This window comes from Myxine glutinosa, chromosome 5 (assembly GCF_964187855.1).
Source record: "Myxine glutinosa chromosome 5, kmMyxGlut1.1, whole genome shotgun sequence".
NCBI classification, from domain to species: Eukaryota; Metazoa; Chordata; class Myxini; order Myxiniformes; family Myxinidae; genus Myxine; species Myxine glutinosa.
This window is the reverse complement of record NC_136265.1, coordinates 52,194,307-52,217,283: the sequence shown is the minus strand read 5'-3', so window position 1 is coordinate 52,217,283 and position 22,977 is coordinate 52,194,307. Positions and strand designations below refer to the sequence as shown.

Sequence of the window (22,977 nt, the reverse complement as noted above, 5' to 3'; positions counted from 1 at the left end):
TCACAACGCGTTCTATTTACGCCTCATGAGGAAGCTTGTAAGGGTTCCAGAACATGATCTAACAGCTTTATGCATGGCGGTACAGGTACAACAGAAACCTTATGTGTGAAGCATACAGAGCATGGTGAACACGACAGTGTTTAGTCACGTACGCTGTACATACATGTGCAGCGATGTCTTGGTACCATGAGGTTTTGGCCATTCCACTTTAACCCTTGCGTGTTGTATGTGACGTGGAATGGAGTACGTCGATACCTGTACAGTACAAACCAGTTTTTCACGTGCACAATGTCATGGGCCGTTGATGCCGCCAAGTTTCCATTTACCGCCTCCGAGGACAGGTTACAATACGGGACACCCTCACCGATCCTCACCACAAGGTGGCGATTTCCACATGATGAAGACTGCAATGAACGGCGAGTCGATGGCAACCTCGATTCCAACTTTTTGGACCGGCCTTCCCATTCACATCCTCCATGCCAGCAGTTTCAACCGGAGTACGTCATCCTCCAGAGTACGTCACCTCAGATGAAATCGACATCGCACGTGTGTGTCTTTTATAGAAGAATCATTTTTATTGTACCAGGTAAAGAATCAAACTGGATACAGATTAAAATGTACATTACGCAATTTGGCCAGGATTCCCAACCTTTCTTCCCAGTACCGACCTTAAGTACTTCCCGATCGGGCGCGGAGCTCGGGAGTCGGCGCCGTACAAAATTCGGGACCGTCCTGCGAGGCTCCTGAGGCCCCACGCGAGCTCGTTTCGCGTCGCCCTCCCCCCGTAAAGCAAAGAAAGAGAAAGTCCAAAGGTCATCTCGAATAAGTCCTTGATGAAGATGTCTGCGTATCGGTGCTGGTGCCAGAGTTCTGTACATGCAAGATGATTCGATGAACGATGGGTGTTATGGAAAAATAAAAAGTGCATTTAGCTCGTCGAACTCTACAAGGTTCCAGCTTCCCTCTGCAGTTACACTATCTGTTGGTTAAAATAACAGGTTAGCCTCCTACGCGTTTTCATACATACCCCCAGTAAAAAAACAAACAAAAAAACAAAACCCCATTAACATAACGAAAGCATGCAGCATGACCCCCAAAAGCAGGAACAAAAAAAAAAAAACGAAAAAAAACACCCCCAAAATAAAACGTTCCAAAATTACTGTACACCATATGTTACACATGAGTACAAATATCGAATATGGCGATGCAACTGACAGCGAATCAAATGTCTCAAAGCCAGGAGGAGCGAGTTCAATTGCAGTTAAATACTTTGTTCAAATTATTCAACCCAATATACAAAGGAAACAATTTGATCAAAGTACTGTTACACGAGAGCAGAAAAATCAACGTGGGTGGGGTTGGAGGGTGGGCGGGGTTCCTGGGCGGAATTCGAGAATGAAGGGGGTCGGGGTTCCCGGGTGGAAGGAGCGGGGTTCCAGGGTGGAATGGGGATGAAGTTCGAGAATGTAAGGGGGCGGGGTTTGATAATGGTAGGGGGCGGGGTTCCAGGGTGGATGGGATTGATCTGGGACACATGATGAAGCAACCATAGCTCGGGGTCATCGATGCGCCACTGCGGTTGTGCAGCCACACTTGGCTGCCGATATGGACTCTTAACCAGCAGACCAAAGAGAAATCCATTTTTAAAGGACTGCGGTTCAGTGACCATGGACTTGGAACCAGTAAGATAGGACAACAAATGTTTGGGGAAAAGTTACATAATTACACGAGTTTTGGTAAAACAAAACATCGGTGTTTCAAATGTGGTCCGCTCTGGTTTGGGGCCACGTGGACGTCTTACCCTGGACGTGCAAGTCCAAAATGACATCCGACTCCGGACAAGTGTGGGGTGCAAATGCTCAAGCCACCGGTTGCCTTTGTGCCTTTCTTAGCATCTGTGCACCGAATATACAGGACAGTGCCCCCGTCGTGCCCGTGTCACTGAAGGGAAGGGGTACATGGTTTGGTGGGGGTGGGGGCATTTCATGGGGTGCTTCGGTGAAGCAAGAGCTCGGTCAGGGGGAGACTGTCCCTTTGGGAGAAGCTGCAGAAAATCTGGGGGAGGAGAAGTGGAGGTAGGGAATAGGCCATATTGCAATTAGTGAAATGGTAGGAAGAATCTGCTTTGTGTTGGTCAAGTCAGATTTCATGATGGAGTTGAACTTTTTCAAGTCTCACAGCTAAATTAATAAATCAAACTGACCTCCTCACACGCTCCAGCAGCTGGGCAACCAATTTGTCTGAAATTCCAGGAGAAGCTTCCTCAGCCAGGTCAAAGGCGCTCTCAAGCTCCTCCAGGGCATGAGCACCGTCGTCTCGCTTCTCTTTGAGCTGCAAGAGGGGGTTATGGGTTCACGATTACAAGGTTAGGGAGTTTTATCACTTCCGCCACCGAAGGTGGATGGTGTTTTCACCGCTGTCGTCTGTCTGTCTGTAAACAAGATATCTCAAAAAGTTGTGGATGGGTTCAGATAAAATTTGCCCGAGAGATGGTGTATGTGACAAGGACGAAATGATTAGATTTTGGTGAAGATTCGGATCTGGCTAATATAATTTTAAAGTGATTCTTCACCATTGGGATATAGGGCCAAAAATGATACAAAGGAGGATATCTGGAAAAGTTATAGATGGATTTGGACGAAACGTGGTGGACATGTGTGTGTGACAAAGAAGAATCGATTTGATTTTGGTGAAGATCTGAATATGGATTCGGCGACAAGAATTATTTAATTTTAAGTGGTTCTTCACCATTGAGAGATCGGGCGAAAAGTGATACATAACACGACGTTTAAAAAAGTTATGGACGAGTTATAACTAAACTTGGTGGGGGAGTTGGTTCGGTGCCAAGAACAAGAAGATTAGATTTTGGTTCAGGTCCGGATCCAGATCCGGCCTATCATTGGGATATAAAACAAACTGTTCGGCCTGGCAGAGGTGTGCGCTCTACCAAGTGCCGTTCGAGTTTCCACGACAAAGCTGCCACCGCACAGATAAAAGTAACAGCAGTGCGAGCAAAGGTTACACCGTGGCTTTTCCTAAATTGCATTTGCAGAATATCTCGTCTCATATCAAAAAGTCTTTGTAGGCCAGCCCAGTGCATGGAAAACTCGACATTTTCAACTCTTCCACCCCTTCATAAAACCCATCCACTCCTCATGTGAACATGTGTTTACAGCCCTTTATGGTTTCAAACAAAGTGCAATAATCACTCCGCTCCACAATAAATGTAAGTAACTGCGTGGAGGCTCAAAGGTAGACACAAACAAGGAAGAGTGCAGAGGGTGAGATATATCTATGCCAGGGGCATGCTTGCATTCTGCAAAGAGACAAGTCAATTAAATTAAGAACAAGAAAAAGAGCAATCAGAGATTGCAAACCCTCGCCAGGGTGTATTTTCAGTGGTTTTTAAGGCTTTTTTGTAAAAACAAATATGGCGGCCGAACCACGTGACCGATGACGTAATCATTACATTTTTTTCTCCACCAAATTATGCCTACATGACTCAATAAATTTCATCTTGATCGGATGAAGTTTTGTACTTGTCAAATTATGACGTCATAATGGAGGCACCTATGACATCATCATTAACATATTTTATTCCCCATGGAGAGTTTTTACAATGAGCCATGTCTCAATTTTTTCTATGGAGCTCTTTTGGAGATAGAGGTGCAAAGTTTTTGGGTTTTTCCAAGATGGCGGCTGAACCACGTGACCTATGACATCATTATTTATTTATTTTTCTCCACCAATTTATGCCTGCAGGACGCTCAAGAAATTTCATCTTGATCGGATGAAGTTTTATACTTGTCGAATTATGACGTCATAATGGAGGCACCTATGACATCATCGTTAACATATTTTATTCCCCATGGAGAGTTCTTCACAATGAGCCATGTCAATTTTTTTCTATTCAGCGCTTTCCGAGATATAGAGGTGAAAGGTTTTTCGATTTTTTCCAAGATGGCGGCCGGACCACGTGACCTATGACGTCATAATTATCATGAAAAAATTATACAGGTGGAGTTGCACCTATGGTGAAAATTTCCTGTCGATCGGACCAACGGTTGCAGAGAAAATCATATTTATTCTGTGCGGACAAACAGACAAACAAACGGACTCAAATACAATACCCTCTCCTCTGGCAAGGGTAATGAGAGAGCAGTCCAAGCTCTGTATTTATACATAGTCCAGGCTCCGCTCCTCCACTGGTTAAGGAAGTGACGCGCCATCGGGGCAGTCCAATATGGAGAGTTTTGTGATTTTTCTTTTTTCTGGAATCATGGCTTCAAGTTGCATCGGTGTCAGAAAATTTAAACTGTGTAGCGGCACTTGGAAATATTTTACTGAGTGAGTGAGTGGTTCAAAAGAGCTTGAGATATACAGTGCATTCAGAAAGTATTCAGACCCCTTCACTTTTTTCACATTTCGTTATGTTGCAGCCTTCTGCTGAAATTGTTTAAATTCATTTTTCCCTCATCAATCTCCACTCAATACCCCATAATGACAAAGAGAAAACAGGATTTTAGAAAGTTTTGCAAATTTATTAAAAAGAAAAAACTGAAATATCACATTGACATAAGTATTCAGAGCCTTAACTCAATACTTAGTTGAAGGACCTCTGGCAGCAATTACAGCCTCGAGTCTTCTTGGGTATGACGCTACAAGCTTTGCACACCTGGATTTGGGGATTTTCTGCCATTGTTCTCTGCAGATCCTCTCAAGCTCTGTCAGGTTGGATGGGGACCATCGGTGGACAGCCATTTTCAGGTCTCTCCAGAGATGTTCGATTGGGTTCAAGTCAAGGCTCTGGCTGGGCCACTCAAGGACCTTCAAGAGTTGTCCCTAAGCCACTACTGCGTTGTCTTGGCTGTGTGCTTCGGGTCATTGTCCTGTTGGAAGGTGAACCTTAGGCCCAGTCTGAGGTCCTGAGCACTCTTTCAGGTTTTCATTGAGGATATCTCTGTACTTTGGTCCGTTCATTGTTCCCTCAACCCTGACCAGTCTCCCAGTCCCTGCTGCTGAAAAACCCCCACAGCATGATGCTGCCACCACCATGCTTCACCGTTGGGATGGTATTGGGCAGGTGATGAGCGGTGCCTGGTTTCCTCCAAACATGACGCTTAGAATTGAGGCCAAACAGTTCTATCTTGGTTTCATCAGACCACAGAATCTTGTTTCTCACTGTCTGAGTCCTTTAGGTGCTTTTTTGCAAACTCCAAGCGGGCTTTCATGTGTCTTTCACTGAGGAGAGGCTTCTGTCTGGCCACTCTGCCATAAGGCCCAGATCGGTGGAGTGTTGCAGTGATGGTTGTCCTTCTGGAAGTTTCTCCCATCTACACACAGGATCTCTGGAGCTCATCCAGTGACCATCGGGTTCTTGGTCACCTCTCTTACCAAGGCCCTTCTCCCCCGATTGCTCAGTTTGGCCGGGCGGCCAGCTCTAGGTAGAGTCCTGGTTGTTCCAAACTTCTTCCATTTAAGAATTATGGAGGCCACTGTGCTCTTGAGAACCTTCAATGTAGCAGAGATTTTTTGTAGGCTTCCCCAAATCTGTGCCTCGACACAATCCTGTCTCTGAGCTCTGCAGGCAGTTCCTTCGACCTCAAGGCTTGGTTTTTGCTCTGATATGCATTGTCAGCTGTGAGACCTTATATAGACAGGTGTGTGCCTTTCCAAATCATGTCCAATCAATTGAATTTACAACAGGTGGACTCCAATCAAGGTGCAGAAACATCTCAAAGATGATCGAGAGAAATGGGAGGCACCTGAGCTAAATTTCAAGTGTCATAGCCAAGGATCTGAATACTTATGTCAATGTGATATTTCAGTTTTTTCTTTTTAATAAATTTGCAAAACTTTCTAAAATCCTGTTTTCTCTTTGTCATTATGGGGTAATGAGTGTAGATTGATGAGGGAAAAAATGAATTTAAACGATTTCAGCAAAAGGCTGCAACATGACAAAATGTGAAAAAAGTGAAGGGGTCTGAATACTTTCTGAATGCACTGTACATTTGTATAACTAGCAACAATCAAAACCAACATTTTAAAGCTTCCATCTTGGACGTCTCTCCGGCTTAATCGCATCACCGGAAAGACAAAATGCACGGCTTTTGGCTCGGCCTATGCGTTGACACCACATTGCACCAGAGGTAACTTAGCAAATGCCTCATCCGCCACAACCCAACACACAACGTCAGAATAGATTTACCAAGACGGCGAATGACCGATGTACGGTTCACCGCTCCTCACCTCGGAGAACAACGGAGTGATCAACGTGGACAAACACCGGGATTTGGGCTGTTTTGGCGTGGGTTCTTCAAGCTGCGGTGGAAAGGGTCATGTGTTAGGGCTGGCCCGGCATCGTCATGCATGTCGGCACCGTTTAGTCACGATAACATGTCGAAGATTGCTGAGGTTTGTCCCAATAGCTCAGAATGTCCAATTGGAAAACAGCTCGTGTTGTTCCAACTAATGTGCTCCGAAAATGAAACAATCCCACAGCAGTGATGATGGTTAAACCCGTGTTAGTACACAGCTTAAGAGCAGCCTTACGGTGTGGGTGGGTGAAGGATGAGGGCCTTCTGAGGGATCGTGTAAGACGGCTCCGTTGTGCATGGGCTTTTTGTCTTTTCTAATCGTGAAGCTCCAGTGAGGATCCTGATCCGCATCGTTTTCATTGTCCCTGCGATCCAGGACAGGACGATCCAGGGAGTGGGGCACAGGTAGAAAAAGGTTGGGAGGGAGGGGAGGGGGAGATAAAGGTTGTGGTAATTTTGAGTATGTAATATGTAAATTGTTCCAAACACGATATCAAAGTAATAACTATGTAAAGGCAGCGACCCAGACCCAAGAACACAGTGGATGAGAACGAGCAACAAACTTGCACACGATACGTGCTCCCTTTTCCGGTTATACACCTCTTCATTCTGATTTGGCAAACAAAAAGGTAAACATCGACTCCGCGTACGCTCCAGCACCTAATGTTCATGCGGATACCTGCCTAGGGATCGTCCAAAACCAATTTGGCCATGAGCGTGCTACAACATCCGACTTGAAAAAAAAACAACACACACACACACACACGCGACAATTTAACCCGAGGGAGTAAATATTTCTTCAACGGCTCCACATGATCACCAGGACGACCCTGGAATCTCATTCTTCAGAAGAGGAGTGGCTTCAACAGCTGCAAGAATTCCACAGTGACCGGCCAGAGGAAGGGAGGGATCACTAGGAACATGATGGGGGGCAGAAACACACTGAGAGGGAGAGGGACAGACATGACAAACGGTGGTGGCGAGTGACGAGGTGTAAGGGGCGGGTGCTATAAAATGACTGTTGGTCCCCATTTTAAATAAAGAAATGAGATTATCCAACAATTAGACCCACTACCATTGGCCCATTTCAACGCAAATTTCTCAACCATTGAATTTTTGTTTTTTAACCTCTGGCATCAGAGTGCACCGCCGCAACAATGGCCGCACAGACCCATTATCGAGCCACCACAGTCTCACTCCGTAGATTGGCTGTAACTCCAGCCCGTAACCCAAGTTCGCCTTCCACGGTCGTTCAGACAATTATTCACCGGAGTCACGTTAGTCACACGGAGTCAGTTGGAAAACATCTGGGGCAAAAACTCAATTTGGGCACTTCCGTTCTAGAGGAAGGACTTACGGATGCTTGACGCAGACCCTCGAGTCTATAAACCAAAAGAAGGATCGGAGAAGAGCAAACTAAATCTCAGGCATATGTCAAATATCATATATCAAACAGTATAATCTGACAATGTCTGACAAAGCCATGGCACGTCAAGCACTGGTCTCCATCGGTCCGTCTAAAAGTCACACAATTAAGCACAGTCGTCTGAACCATTGGCTCGTGATGCTGACTCCAGGTTCGAGTTCTGGGTCCTTGAAAAAATTTGTCCACATGCTCAAAATGTCCATAAGATTCTCGTGGTAAGGACATGGGATTGGCATCCCAGAGTTTGTGGGTTCAAATCAGGTCGAAGGTATTAAGGATTTGCATTCCAAGCTTTTGGGACCCCAATCAATGCTGTGCCATGAAAGGGTTGCTGATAAAAACCCAGTTGGCTAAAGAATGAACTTTGAGGGATAATTCACCTGCTACCCTTTGTCTGTTCTAGACTATGGAAAACTCCAGTTCACACTATGCTCAGACTTTTCCTCGGGACATTTCGGCATGGACACTTAGATGCCATCCAATAAGGCGGGTTCGGATAAAATCCCAAAGGGACCGGTGGAAGATATAGGGAGGGGAGTGGGGGAAAGAAAATCAAAACACGCTCCTTTCGGCCTTGGGTATTTGTAAAAGAAAAAAGAAAAAAAAAACATTTGCAAACTTTGACCGCAGGAACGACAGGTCACTCACTCGTCGGAATCGTCTGAACTCGAGTCATCGTGACCTTCGGCCTTCCAGCGGTTGTAGCGGTCGATGAGTTCCGTGAGGTACGACGTTTTCTTCGCAGACCGTTGGATAAACTTGTGCTTTACCAGCTCTTTTGCCGTCGGCCTCTGTGGAGCATCAGAACATCACGACAGGTAAAGTTTCAGGTTTCACCCCAATGGAGCCCAGGGAGGGTAGGTTGGTCCTGTCATCACAATGCAATTTTAGGTGGTGGTGGAAGGGGGGTTGGGGGGGGAGGTCAGGCCTGTGAATAATCGGGAAGGGGGGAGGTGGATAAAATATCCATGTGGGACATTTTAATGGGATATATTTACAAAATGTCAAAAGTAATGCTCATTCTCAATGGTATATTCATAGTTCCTGAGAGCATAAGGAACGGAAGTAGTTTTGTATGCAAAGATCGACCGATGATTGGAGGGGGGAATAAAGACCAACAGCATGAGCATACATACACGGAAGCACACTTACAAACTGCGGGTCCTTGTTCAAGCAGGCGTCCACAAACTCCTTGAAGGCTTTACTGTAGTTCCCCTCCAGTGTGGGTGGGTTGTTCTTGGGAATGAGGAACAGAACCCGCATGGGATGCAACTCGGAGTTTGGTGGTTCTCCTTTGGCTAACTCAATGGCAGTGATGCCCAAAGACCAGATATCAGCCTTGGTGGGTGTGGGATTGAAGAAGAGTATGGGAGGATTGGGAGTGCGGCGACAAACAAAGGTCGAGATTAGATTCGACACTTTCATGTAAAAAGAAAAGAAGAATCTATGTAAATGGGCCGGTTTAAACATGCTGCGATTCGGGGCACCATGCGTAACCTAGGAGACTATCTACATACGTATTGTGCACAGAGGAAGAAGAGGAGAGGAATTTGTGATAAAAACGGTTGCTATTTTTTGCACAGAGAGTGGATTGCAGCACAAGATGGCGAAGGAATAAAGTTTGTTGAGGAAAGGGATTGGGGTTGTGGGGGGAGAGAGGGGCTAACGTATTCTTGTGTAAAAGAAAAAACAATAAAAATAAAAAACTTCGACCGTACAAGCTCCAAAGGCATTTGAAGGTGCAAAAGTGAAGGTTAAAGTAGCACCACAAACACGCGTCGAATGCACACCTCCGGAAATGGGCAAAGAGCCAAGGAGGCGCGCGTCAAATCAAACGAACGTTTGGATTTGGGGGGGGAAGGCGGCTCAGGTGAAGGCAGAGTTACGCAACGAGTCACGGCACAGGCCGTGGCCAAGAATCAGGGCAGGCGAGTTCCAGAAAGAGCATCGGCTTCGTCATCGCGCGGTCGAGCACGTGTCGCCGCAACGGCCCAGACACCGTTCAGAAATCTCTCGGTCACCGACAAGAGTGCGCGAGGACATCAAGAATCCGACGCAACAACGATCTCACGCCTCCGCGACCTGGTGCATGTCCATTCCTGGGAAGTGCGTGTGGTTTCCAAGCAGGGCCCGTTGTGCCGTAAAACATGGCAGAACCACAACGTGAATGAGCTCCACCTTCGAGATTGAATGCTCAAGAGAATGCATCATGGAAGTATCGTTGAACATATGCACAACACGCACCGGTGATCTCATCGGCGCGGGAATGCTCGGATGCCTCAAAGTGGAGACGTCTGGATCGACTAAGAAAAGGCAACTACATCACCAGACACAAACAAGGCCGAAGGGAAGCCCACATTTTTAGCACTAGTTGGTGTAAAAGGAGTGTTCTCTGCCCATACTGAGGACATCTTAGCTCTCCTCAATCAGATCACCCCAATCTACCTTTCCGTTGGCCTTGGTGTCATCTACAAACTTTTGAAAGTACTCCCTCAACCCCTCTGTCTACAACGGATATATATTATAAACAATAACCGCTCTGTGCCGATCCTTCAGGTACCACACACATTCTCATTCTGATATTCTTTACTTCCTGTTCCTAAGCAGGTGTTGGTCCAGCTTGCTATCCACAAGCAGGTCTCAATCCAGTTTAGTATCCACAAGCAGGTCTCAATCCAGTTTAGTATCCACAAGCAGGTCTCAATCCAGTTTACTATCCACAAGCAGGTCTCAATCCAGTTTAGTATCCACAAGCAGGTCTCAATCCAGTTTAGTATCCACAAGCAGGTCTCAATCCAGTTTAGTATCCACAAGCAGGTCTCAATCCAGTTTAGTATCCACAAGCAGGTCTCAATCCAGTTTAGTATCCACAAGCAGGTCTCAATCCAGTTTAGTATCCACAAGCAGGTCTCAATCCAGTTTAGTATCCACAAGCAGGTCTCAATCCAGTTTAGTATCCACAAGCAGGTCTCAATCCAGTTTAGTATCCACAAGCAGGTCTCAATCCAGTTTAGTATCCACAAGCAGGTCTCAATCCAGTTTAGTATCCACAAGCAGGTCTCAATCCAGTTTAGTATCCACAAGCAGGTCTCAATCCAGTTTAGTATCCACAAGCAGGTCTCAATCCAGTTTAGTATCCACAAGCAGGTCTCAATCCAGTTTAGTATCCACAAGCAGGTCTCAATCCAGTTTAGTATCCACAAGTAGGTCTCGATCCAGTTTACTATCCAAAAGTAGGTCTCGATCCAGTTTACTATCCAAAAGTAGGTCTCGATCCAGTTTAGTATCCACAAGTAGGTCTCGATCCAGTTTACTATCCAAAAGTAGGTCTCGATCCAGTTTACTATCCAAAAGTAGGTCTCGATCCAGTTTAGTATCCACAAGTAGGTCTCAATCCAGTTTAGTATCCAAAAGTAGGTCTCGATCCAGTTTGCTATCCACAAGTAGGTCTCGGTCCAGTTTGGTATCCACAAGGAAGTATCGATCCAGTTTTCCATCCACAAAAGCAGGTCTCAATCAAGTTTTCTTTCCATAAGCACGTGTCAATCCAGTTTGCTATCCATAAGCAGGTCTCAATCCAGTTTGCTGTCCATAAGCAGGTCTCAATCCAGTTTGCTGTCCATAAGCAGGTCTCAATCCAGTTTGCTGTCCATAAGCAGGTCTCAATCCAGTTTGCTGTCCATAAGCAGGTCTCAATCCAGTTTGCTGTCCATAAGCAGGTCTCAATCCAGTTTAGTATCCACAAGCAGGTCACGATCCAGTTTGCTGTCCATAAGCAGATCACGATCCAGTTTGCTATCCATAAGCAGGTCTCAATCCAGTTTGCTATCCATAAGCAGGTTTCAATCAAGTTTGCTGTCCATAAGCCGATCACGATCCAGTTTGTTATCCATAAGCAGGTCTCGATCCAGTTTGCTGTTCATAAGCAGGTCTCAATCCAGTTTGCTATCCATAAGCCGATCACGATCCAGTTTGCTGTTCATAATCAGGTCTCAATCCAGTTTGCTATCCATAAGCCGATCATGATCCAGTTTGCTGTTCATAAGCAGGTCTCAATCCAGTTTGCTGTTCATAAGCAGGTCTCAATCCAGTTTGCTGTCCATAAGCAGGTCTCAATCCAGTTTGCTATCCATAAGCAGGTTTCAATCAAGTTTGCTGTCCATAAGCCGATCACGATCCAGTTTGTTGTCCATAAGCAGGTTTCAATCAAGTTTGCTGTCCATAAGCCGATCACGATCCAGTTTGTTATCCATAAGCAGGTCTCGATCCAGTTTGCTGTTCATAAGCAGGTCTCAATCCAGTTTGCTGTCCATAAGCAGGTCTCAATCCAGTTTGCTGTCCATAAGCAGGTCTCAATCCAGTTTGCTGTCCATAAGCAGGTCTCAATCCAGTTTGCTGTCCATAAGCAGATCACGATCCAGTTTGCTATCCATAAGCAGGTCTCCATCCAGTTTGCTGTCCATAAGCAGGTTTCAATCAAGTTTGCTGTCCATAAGCCGATCACGATCCAGTTTGTTATCCATAAGCAGGTCTCGATCCAGTTTGCTGTTCATAAGCAGGTCTCAATCCAGTTTGCTGTTCATAAGCAGGTCTCAATCCAGTTTGCTATCCATAAGCCGATCACGATCCAGTTTGCTGTTCATAATCAGGTCTCAATCCAGTTTGCTATCCATAAGCCGATCATGATCCAGTTTGCTGTTCATAAGCAGGTCTCAATCCAGTTTGCGGTTCATAAGCAGGTCTCAATCCAGTTTGCTGTCCATAAGCAGGTCTCAATCCAGTTTGCTGTCCATAAGCAGGTCTCAATCCAGTTTGCTGTCCATAAGCAGATCACGATCCAGTTTTCTATCCATAAGCAGGTCTCCATCCAGTTTGCTGTCCATAAGCAGGTTTCAATCAAGTTTGCTGTCCATAAGCCGATCACGATCCAGTTTGTTATCCATAAGCAGGTCTCGATCCAGTTTGCTGTTCATAAGCAGGTCTCAATCCAGTTTGCTGTTCATAAGCAGGTTTCAATCAAGTTTGCTGTCCATAAGCCGATCACGATCCAGTTTGTTATCCATAAGCAGGTCTCGATCCAGTTTGCTGTTCATAAGCAGGTCTCAATCCAGTTTGCTGTTCATAAGCAGGTCTCAATCCAGTTTGCTATCCATAAGCCGATCACGATCCAGTTTGCTGTTCATAATCAGGTCTCAATCCAGTTTGCTATGCATAAGCCGATCATGATCCAGTTTGCTGTTCATAAGCAGGTCTCAATCCAGTTTGCGGTTCATAAGCAGGTCTCAATCCAGTTTGCTGTCCATAAGCAGGTCTCAATCCAGTTTGCTGTCCATAAGCCGATCACGATCCAGTTTGCTATCCATAAGCAGGTCTCAATCCAGTTTGCTGTCCATAAGCAGGTTTCAATCAAGTTTGCTGTCCATAAGCCGATCACGATCCAGTTTGTTATCCATAAGCAGGTCTCGATCCAGTTTGCTGTTCATAAGCAGGTCTCAATCCAGTTTGCTGTTCATAAGCAGGTCTCAATCCAGTTTGCTATCCATAAGCCGATCACGATCCAGTTTGCTGTTCATAATCAGGTCTCAATCCAGTTTGCTATCCATAAGCCGATCATGATCCAGTTTGCTGTTCATAAGCAGGTCTCAATCCAGTTTGCTGTTCATAAGCAGGTCTCAATCCAGTTTGCGGTTCATAAGCAGGTCTCAATCCAGTTTGCTATCCATAAGCAGGTCTCAATCCAGTTTGCTGTTCATAAGCCGATCACGATCCAGTTTGCTATCCATAAGCAGGTATCAATCCAGTTTGCTGTCCATAAGCCAATCACGATCCAGTTTGCTATCCATAAGCAGGTCTCAATCCAGTTTGCGGTTCATAAGCAGGTCTCAATCCAGTTTGCTGTTCATAAGCCAATCACGATCCGGTTTGCTATCCATAAGCAGGTCTCAATCCAGTTTGCTGTCCATAAGCCAATCACGATCCAGTTTGCTGTCCATAAGCAGGTCTCGATCCAGTTTGCTGTCCATAAGCCGATCACGATCCAGTTTGCTATCCATAAGCAGGTCTCGATCCAGTTTGCTGTCCATAAGCCGATCACGATCCAGTTTGCTGTCCATAAGCAGGTCTCCATCCAGTTTTATATCCCCACTACCAACAGCACAAGTCCGAACTTTAACACGGCTTTTTGTGTGTTGCCTTCTGGAATTCTAGGTATTAGGTATATATCACGAATGAACCCGATGAACCATGCACTCGCACAATTTTCTCCTCTCAAACTTATTTTCCTTCCCCTACTCACCCCAACCCTACTTTACCTTCTCTTCCTTTAAATTATCTATTTTTGTTTTCCTATTATACCCTTGCACCTAAATAAATCCCCCTCACCCCTAAAGTGCAATTCCTCTGCCAGTTTTCTAGTTCAAACGTGCTGTGGATAATTAGACTGTCCATCATACATGGTGTCGGCCTCCGCTACTGCATTATCAGATTTTCCTAATGGTGCAGTTCCATACATACGAGTTCATCTCAGGAGAAATAAGATTCAACTGGATTGTCAGGAAAAGCCCAGATGGCTCATTATGGACAATCAGGGAGTATCATGTGCCTGCCTTTCCTTGTCAGGTGTGGTCTGAATGAGACGCCACTCCACACTTTGTCATCATTGTCCTCGGGGGCATCATGGGATAGGCATCGAAACACTACCTGCGAAAAGGAAGTGCCACCCAAACACACCCTAACCCAAAAGGAAATGACATGTTGCTTTCGACCTACCCACCATTTAGTCACTGCTTCTCCATCACCAAAATCACAACCGTGGGGCAACACAACTCTGCAACTAGAACGGCACTCGGTAGAGCGCATACCTCCAACAGGCTGAACAGTTTGTTTTGTATCCCACTGATAGGCCGGATCTTCGGACCTGAACCAAAATCTAATCGGCTTGTTCTCGTCACCGAACCAACTCGTCCACCAAGTTTTGTAATAACTTGTCGATAACTTTTTTAAATATCATGTTATATATCGCTTTTCGCCCGATCCCTCAATGGTGAAAAGTCAATTAAAAATTAAATAATGCTCGTATCCAAATCCATATTCAGATCTTCACCAAAATCGAATCGATTCGTCCTTGTCACACACCCAACCTCTCCACCAAGTTTCATCCAAATCCGTCCAGAGCTTCTTGAGATATCCTGCTAGAAGTCGGTTTTAGCTCTATCACTCAATGGTGGAAAATCACTTTAAACATTCTCGTATCTGGATCCAGATCTTCACCAAAATCGAATAAATTATTCCTTGTCACATACTCAACTTCTCCACCAAGTTTAGTCCAAATCCGTCCACAACTTTTTTAAGATATCTTGTTCACAGACAGACAAACAAAGTCAAACAGACAGACAGGGGTGAAAACATAACCTCCATCCGCCTTCGGTGGCGGAGGGAATAAACCAAAGAACACCAAAGACTTTGCGGAGCGAGAAGTTCAAAAACGCAACATCCTTTCATCAAACAATAACCCCCATAGAATGATCGTTTTGAGGCCATTTTTCCCCGCTAAAGCGGGGGTTGGCCTTGCGGGCCCCATGGCCTCATGGTTCCCTGTTTGAGGCAATGTTTTTATGGCCGGATGCCCTTCCTGACGCCAACCCTTAGTCGCCTCTTACGATGTGCAGGGATACGGTGTACCTATTCTAACCGGGGTACACACCGGGTATCATTCATCCCAGCAAGCTGGTACTCAATTTGCCGACCTCGGAAGGATGACAGGCTGAATCAACCCCCCTGGCGTTAATTCAGCAATCGACCGGGATTCGAACCCAGGATCCTAGGATCCCAAGCCGGCACCCTAACCGCTAAACCAACACCAGACTAAAACAATAACCCCCATATGCAGGATTATTCCGCACCACGGTGAATCAGATAAGCATTCAATACACAATGTAACACAAACACGCGGCGGGCCCGGTCCCAACCAATCCGTGCATAGAGTGGAGATCTCACAATAATCGACGAAACAAGCACTATCCTCACCTTGAAGTCGTAAGCGGACTGCTTGATGACCTCCGGTGCCATCCAGAACGGGGTACCCACAAACGTGTTCCGTTTGATCTGCGTGTCGGTGAGCTGCCCGGCCACGCCAAAGTCCGCTAGTTTTACATCGCCTTGTTCAGACAGGAGAACGTTGGCGGCTGGGGAAAGGAGAGTGACAGATGTTACACCGTACCATACCTGTTGTAAAAATAAAAAATAAATCAATGGATTTTTTTGTATGCATAAAATCTGTTGCATCCACAAATTTTTGAAGAAATACAAAAACATATTGCGTGATTCTTCAGGTAAATAAGGTAAGACGGTGCTCTGAAGGCCTGGGCGAGGAATATGTTTTGTCTCTAAGCAACATGCAAGCCGCAAGACTGTCTATCTCTTAGTTCGGAACAGAGAACTAGGCCTTAAAATTGACTTAACCCAGAAATATGGCACATGCTTATCACAGCACCACTGGGCAAATGCTCTGGAAACCTTCCTGCAACGAGTCTAATCTGCTTCCGACCTACCCTTGGTAGAGGGCACTTCGAAGCTGACTTTAAGGGAATACTTTCTTGGGCAGAATCCTTCCTTGGTACCTCTCAAGAGTACAGATCTTCTCTGTGGGCGAGGGTTTCTGCTTCCTCCCTCACACTCCTGCAAGCACGGCAAGCCAAGATCCTGGACAATAGCAAAGAAGCCAAAACACGAGGCCTATGTCTTTCATACTACAGACAGGTTCGTGGCCTGTTTCCCAACTACATTTGTTCAGTGACGCCCAAAGATATCTTCATGAATCTGTCAAACCTCAGCCGTACATCGCTACTGACATTCAACGAATACCGAGCTCGAACATTTTTCCGTGCTGTCCCTTCTTCTTCTTCACCCATATTTACATGTTCAGCTCCCGATCCATGCCGGCTCTCAGTTACAAAATACCCAGAGGGAAAATAATTATGCAAAAAATTGTATTGTTAAACTGGTAATCAATATGGTGACCAATCGTGTGACAAAAAAAGGTTGAGGATCAAAGTTACAAAAGTGTATTGAATTTTACAACAAAAGGTATGAGAGAGATGAATCAAAGGACTGAAGATAACATATTAACGTCCCTAAGAGGGGACGACAGGCTAGGTGGACATGCTACATCAGGTGATCCCACTTTAGCCAATCCGGATTGTCTGTGAATCGAGCATTCCCTGAAACATCCTCATTATTGCTCACATGTATGTGCCCTGAACACACTCCTCATCAAAGCCAATCAACGTGTATCCATCCCCTTGAGGTCGAGACTTCCTGTTTTGGCTAAATCCCGTGCGGCGACTTCCTCGATATGTAGCCAAACACAAAATACCAAAGCGATAATTTTGCATGGCCACGCAAATATAAAATGAAAACATAAAGCAAGGCCAAGCTTCACTTAACGACAACAGGATACGTCGATTGAAGCAAAATATTTCAATGCACGATGACGAGGCCTTCCATCTACGACTGGAAGCTTAAACACGCACTGCTGATCATGGATGCGATGCTGCCTACCTTTGATATCCCTGTGTATTTTCCTCTCCGAATGGAGGTAATCCAGGCCTTTTAAGATCTCCCGTAGGATCGTAGCTATCTGGTGCTCTTCGAGTGGACCGGGTTTGATCTGCGATGAAACAAGTAGCGTTTTAATCAACACAGCTAAACGCATACAGGTATTTTTCCTTTTAATAACAAGACCAACCTCAGCCGGCAGTCAAGCAACAACCCATCTCTACCTATCTGCCCACCGAAGAGACGGTGAACAGGGACACAACGCCAAAGTACTTACCAAGTCCAACGCAGAGCCACCGCCCAAGTACTCCATGATTATCCATAGCTTTGTACCCTGAAAGACAACAAAAGGACATTCCACAGGTGGTATGGTGAGGAAAAAGGTGAGGTGTGTTTTGCAGATACGAGGTGATCATGTGCCAATTTCACAACGGGAACGAATAAAAGTGGTTAACAAGCACTTCCTTGCAGGATTCCCCTTTTCGATCACCGTGCGACAATGCCTCGGTGCTTGCAGGAAGATGGCTCGGTCAAAACAGGATCCGTTTGGCACTGTGCAATGTGTTAGGCATTCTCGTAACCTATGACCTCAGTACTCCTAGAGTTTCTCACGCCCATTGCAAGACGACATCACAGCAGTTTGTTGCGCGACATCGGACTGATGAGACAGATAATGGCAATGCAGGTGCATAACAGAAGGAAACTCGAACGGCACTCGGTAGAGAGCATACCTCCTCCAATCTGAGTAGTTTACATTTTGTATCCCACCGGTAGGCCGGATCTGCACCCGGACATCAACCTAAATTTTAACATGCTTGGAAAAAACAGCTCAAAGTCCGGACAAACGTACCAATGCATCGTAACGCAGCGCCAGGACGGCAATTTAGTCTCATCTGAATGTCTTCAGGCCAATTCAAACCCAAAGAGTTAAAGCCATTGTCTACAGGCCCACAACGGTCAGGTGAAAGCCATTAAGAAGCCATCATGTTGTGTCTAGCTCGGTTAATCAAGTAACGAGAGGGACTCGAACATAAAGTGGTGGCGATTCTGGTTGCATCGGCTTGTGGATGCCAACAAATGCGCAAGATCGATCGTGTAAGGGAAGCTCGTTGGGTTGGTACGGCTCATTCGGATCATTCAATTTGGTGTTCTGGTCGGAGCATTCACGGCGTACGTACACGCGTGTCCAATTTACCCAACAACCGTTTCAGAATATGCAATGACGTCGACCACCCCTCCATATGCGTACGCGGGCGCCCTCGCCGGCAAGTCGTCGACCTCCGACGACGCAGTGACCGAAGGGAAAGCCAAGATGTGCAGATCCCGCTATTGATTCCCTTTGGCTAAAGCACCTGGAGAGCAGCCAGCCGCAGTGAAAGCGTTTAATCATCGAGGCCATTAGGCTATTTGTACGCTCTACAAAAATAGCAGGCCAAAAAAAAAAGATAATATCCTCTTATACCACACGAGGGAAAAATTTCCGACTTTTCACGTGGCCCTACGGCCTGGTCAAAAGGTGAACAAACCTGCAAAAGCCATATGCAAACCTCGGCCGGTTGCAACGGCGGGGGGAAACGAAAGGAGCAGTGAAGGAACAGCTGTGCTTACACCTCGACACACAAGCTTGGCAAGAAAATGTCAGATGTGTCATTCCATACGAAGCTGATGGGACAGGTAGACAAGTGCTACCAACACTCGCATAACTGTCTGCACGCACGACAAGCTTACTGTGACGCCACAGGTAAAAGTGTTGCTCCGCGATGAAATCATATTACACCAAGGCCAGATTTGCACTGCATGGGCCGGATGGAATTTTTCCTCCAATCAGAATTATGGAAGCCACGGCAGATTTTACTTCAATCAGAGAGATCCTGGCTTCTCGTCGGAGGAGAGTTCTCAACGCGACCAGGTCGACCTGTATTGCACAGAACAGCGGGACTGTATTGCACAGGTCGTACAATGCATCGTCGGAGATAAAACAGTCCAGACAGCGATGTGGGGTGAAGACTCGTAGGTCTTTGCGGTGGCAGGAACAAGCTTGTCCAGAACTGCCTTTGGAGCTCCCAGCTGTTGCAGTCGTACAGTACCAGCAACACACAGGTTGCATGGTACATGCATAGTTTGGTTGTCAAGGGGATCCTCGATCCATGGATCCACAGCTTCCCAAAGGATTGGAAGGCGATGTTTCCCATGACCGAACATTCTGCAATATCAGAAGAGCTGCAGAGCAGAGATCACAGAATTTTGCTCTTCCTCAATTTCTCTTGAACGCGGAGTGGAACGCTGTTCTCATTAACTTATTGTGTGTTACTGACAGGCACATATATGTAAACTCTCTTCGCTTCGTTCATAAAGAGGTTTGAGGCCTTGAGTTGCTCTGCAGCAGTTGGCAGTAGTCCTTCGAGGAGCTCCTCTTCCTCATCCACGAAGTCCGCATCGCCTGCATATTCCATCTCCAACGGCGTGCGCATTGTTGACATTGGGGGGTTTGGTCTTGTGAAGTGTTCTTGTGAAGTGTTCTCGGGCAGATAACAGGGCTGCAGCGAGGCAGCAGGTGAGAGACCATCTCCGTGTGGGGAACCAACTGGGGTTTCAAATTCAGCAGAGCACACCGTCTTGACAGTTGACACTCACCTTCAGTTTGACGCCTGTCGGTTACAGTCTCACGAGACGCAGCTCGTCATAACAGTCAGCTATATGGAGCACATCAAGGATCTTAGACTGCTTGGTGGTGTCGAAGGCTCGTGACATGTCTCTGCCCATTTTATGTACAGTCACGTGAAAAAGTAAGTACACCCCATGTAAAGTTTTGACTTTTTAAACATATTTCAACATACAGCTATTTGATCTTCATTTCAACAATATTGATAGATAACGGTGATATAATATAACAAATATCATGAAACATTTACATTTTGTTGTCCATTGTATAATTTAAATAATCATAAATGCAAATTTTGCATGTGGAAAAAGTAAGTACACCCCCACATTTATCACTACTTCAAAGACCGAAAATTAGAATCAGGTGCACCAGCTCAGGTGCAAATGATTATAACATCGTTAGAGAGGATCTTGGAGGAACCTGTCTCATTTAAACCTCAGACATTTAGTTTGGTTTGCTCTTTGTTGTTGAAGTGTGCGGCGTCACCATGCCTAGATCAAAAGAGCTCTCTGAGGCCTTCAGAAAGAAGGTTATAGATGCCTACGATTCTGGGAAGGGATTTAAAAAGATCTCCAAACAATTTGAAATCAATCATTCGACTGTCCGGAAGATCATCGACAAGTGGAGAAGATTCCAAACAACTGCCAACTTGTTCAGGCCAGGCCACCCCAGCAAGTTTAGCCCGAGAGCAGACAACAAGATGCTGAAAGAAGTCTCTAAGAACCCCAGAATGTCATCACGGGACCTACAGGTAGCTCTTGCCACTGTTGATGTCAAAGTGCACGAGTCTACCATTAGAAAGAGGCTGCACAAATTTGATCTACATGGGAGGTGTACCAGGAGGAAACCGTTGCTGTCCAGAAAGAACATCAGGGCAAGACTAAAGTTTGCCAATGAACAACTAGGCAAAGAGCAGCACTTCTGGAACAATGTGCTCTGGACAGATGAGTCAAAGGTATAGCTATTTGGCCACAGTACCAGACGACATGTTTGGTGAAAACCAAAGACAGCATTTGACCACAACAACCTGATACCAACTGTAAAGCATGGTGGTGGAAATATTATGGTTTGGGGCAGCTTTGCTGCATCAGGGCCTGGGCAGCTCACCATCATAGAATCCACTATGAATTCTTCATTGTACCAGAGGGTGCTTGAGGATAATGTGAGGCCATATGTCGGAAAGTTGAAGCTCAACCGAAGGTGGACCTTGCAACATGACAATGACCCTAAACATACCAGTAAATCCACCAAGGAATGGCTGAAAATAAAGAAATGGAGGGTTCTGGAATGGCCAAGTCAAAGCCCGGATCTAAATCCTATCGAGATGTTGTGGGGGGGGATTTGAAACGAGCTGTGCATGCAAGAAACCCCTCAAACATCGCACAGCTGAAAGAATTCTGCATGGAGGAGTGGGCAAAAATTTCTCCCAGTCGATGTCAGAGACAACACACAACAACAACATGCATTTTAAGGCCATTTTCCCTGCTGGAGCAGGGGTTAGCCCCTGCCGATGTCAGAGACAGGTAGACAGTTATAAGAAACGCCTACTTGAGGTTGTTTCTGCCAAAGGGGACAATACCACCTATTGGAGCCAAGGGTGTACTTACTTTTTCCACATGCGAAATTTGCATTTGTGTTTATTTAAATTATACAATGGACTACAAAATGTAAATGTTTCATGATATTTGTTATATTATATCACCTTTATCTATCAATATTGTTGAAATGAAGATCAAATAGCTGTATGTTGAAATATGTTGAAAAAGTCAAAACTTTACATGGGGTGTACTTACTTTTTCACGTGACTGTATGTCCCAATATTTGGACATGATCACATACACCAGCATGCATTGAGCCCAAACAAAGCCAGTGCAGCTACACCCACCCACGTTTAGAGCCGCTCTGGCAGGCTTCGGCGAAATGGTGAATCTGGTCTCAGATGCGGCACAAGGTCACATGAGAGGGGATATTCCAGATGCACTTCAGGAACACTGTGGGCCACAGATTTGCTGGCGGACCAGGTGGCCTCTTAGGTTTAGGCAGTGCGATGAGGGTACTCTGGCCCACAGCATCGATCGGCAGGTATTGCTCAAAGACAGCGTTAATTATGTGCATGATCGGTTTGGAAATGATGTCACCTGCATACTTCAGGAGTTCATTGTTGATGCCATCAGGCCTAGATGTCAGGGCCGTCAGCCCCCTGTCAACTTCGGCTGTTTCGACCGGTGTGTGTAGTAGCCTTGGATCATCTGTGAACGGGTGTAAAGGCTCATCGGCTGGGTCTGTGAATTGCTTCTTCAACCATTCTCTGATCACATCAGCTTTTCCTCGGTCAGTCCCGATGAAATGTCCTTCATTCAAGGTTGTGCACGGCGAGCAATGGTAAGGGACTGGCAACCCTCAGTAAACATATTTTGCCCATCATCTGTGGCAGTTATAACATCTACCAGAGTCTAGTCACAAGATGGCAAGTTCTCTCAGGTGTTCACTGATGTGGCACAGGATGTTTTTGCGTTCCTTTTGTAGTTCAGTGTGATTGTCACTCCGGCCACTTTGGAAGATACATAACCGTACTGTTTTCTGCTGTTCCGACAGCTTCACCAGGAGAGGGTCCATGAGTCTGACATCCAGCTCGGTTATTGTTTTTTACTACCCCGACGCCACTGGCAGCTGATGTTGCCACACACTTGAACTCCTTGGATAGAGCCTCATTTGGATCACAGTTGAGGCCCGATCTCAGCCATCTCCTCTCCGAGTGTATTCTTATAATAATAATTGGGCTGCAGTATCTACTTCCTTGCTTGGGTGATGTTAATGCAGCAGACACATCCAGTTCATTTGAAGACAATTGACTACTGGCTTATGGTCCGAGTTGGGATCTGCTCCACCGTAGGAACATGAATCCCGAAGCAACGGCTTTGCCTTCCACTTTGCACATCACAATGTTGATGTGAATGAAGACTGCTGTTGTGGCCTTGGAACCTGCTGGAGTCTTGCAATGTGTCCTGTTCCACGTT

The 22,977-nt window shown here is 45.8% G+C and overlaps 1 protein-coding gene across 2 annotated transcripts in view; it reads right to left on the bottom strand.

Annotated features, from left to right (window-relative positions):
• Positions 1-551: 551 nt before the first annotated feature.
• LOC137427532 (serine/threonine-protein kinase 25) overlaps positions 552-22,977 on the bottom strand; it is an 81,071-nt gene continuing 58,645 nt past the window's right edge. For both annotated transcript variants that reach the window (XM_068117099.2, XM_068117098.2), the window contains 9 exons: positions 17,576-17,632; positions 17,302-17,410; positions 15,769-15,926; positions 8,896-9,081; positions 8,392-8,534; positions 6,553-6,682; positions 6,250-6,321; positions 2,204-2,331; positions 552-2,055 (listed from right to left, as the gene is read on the bottom strand). In XM_068117099.2, coding sequence (XP_067973200.1) covers positions 2,016-2,055; positions 2,204-2,331; positions 6,250-6,321; positions 6,553-6,682; positions 8,392-8,534; positions 8,896-9,081; positions 15,769-15,926; positions 17,302-17,410; positions 17,576-17,632 — 1,023 coding nt within the window. In that variant the 3' untranslated portion in view covers positions 552-2,015. The remainder of the gene's footprint in view (positions 2,056-2,203; positions 2,332-6,249; positions 6,322-6,552; positions 6,683-8,391; positions 8,535-8,895; positions 9,082-15,768; positions 15,927-17,301; positions 17,411-17,575; positions 17,633-22,977) is intronic.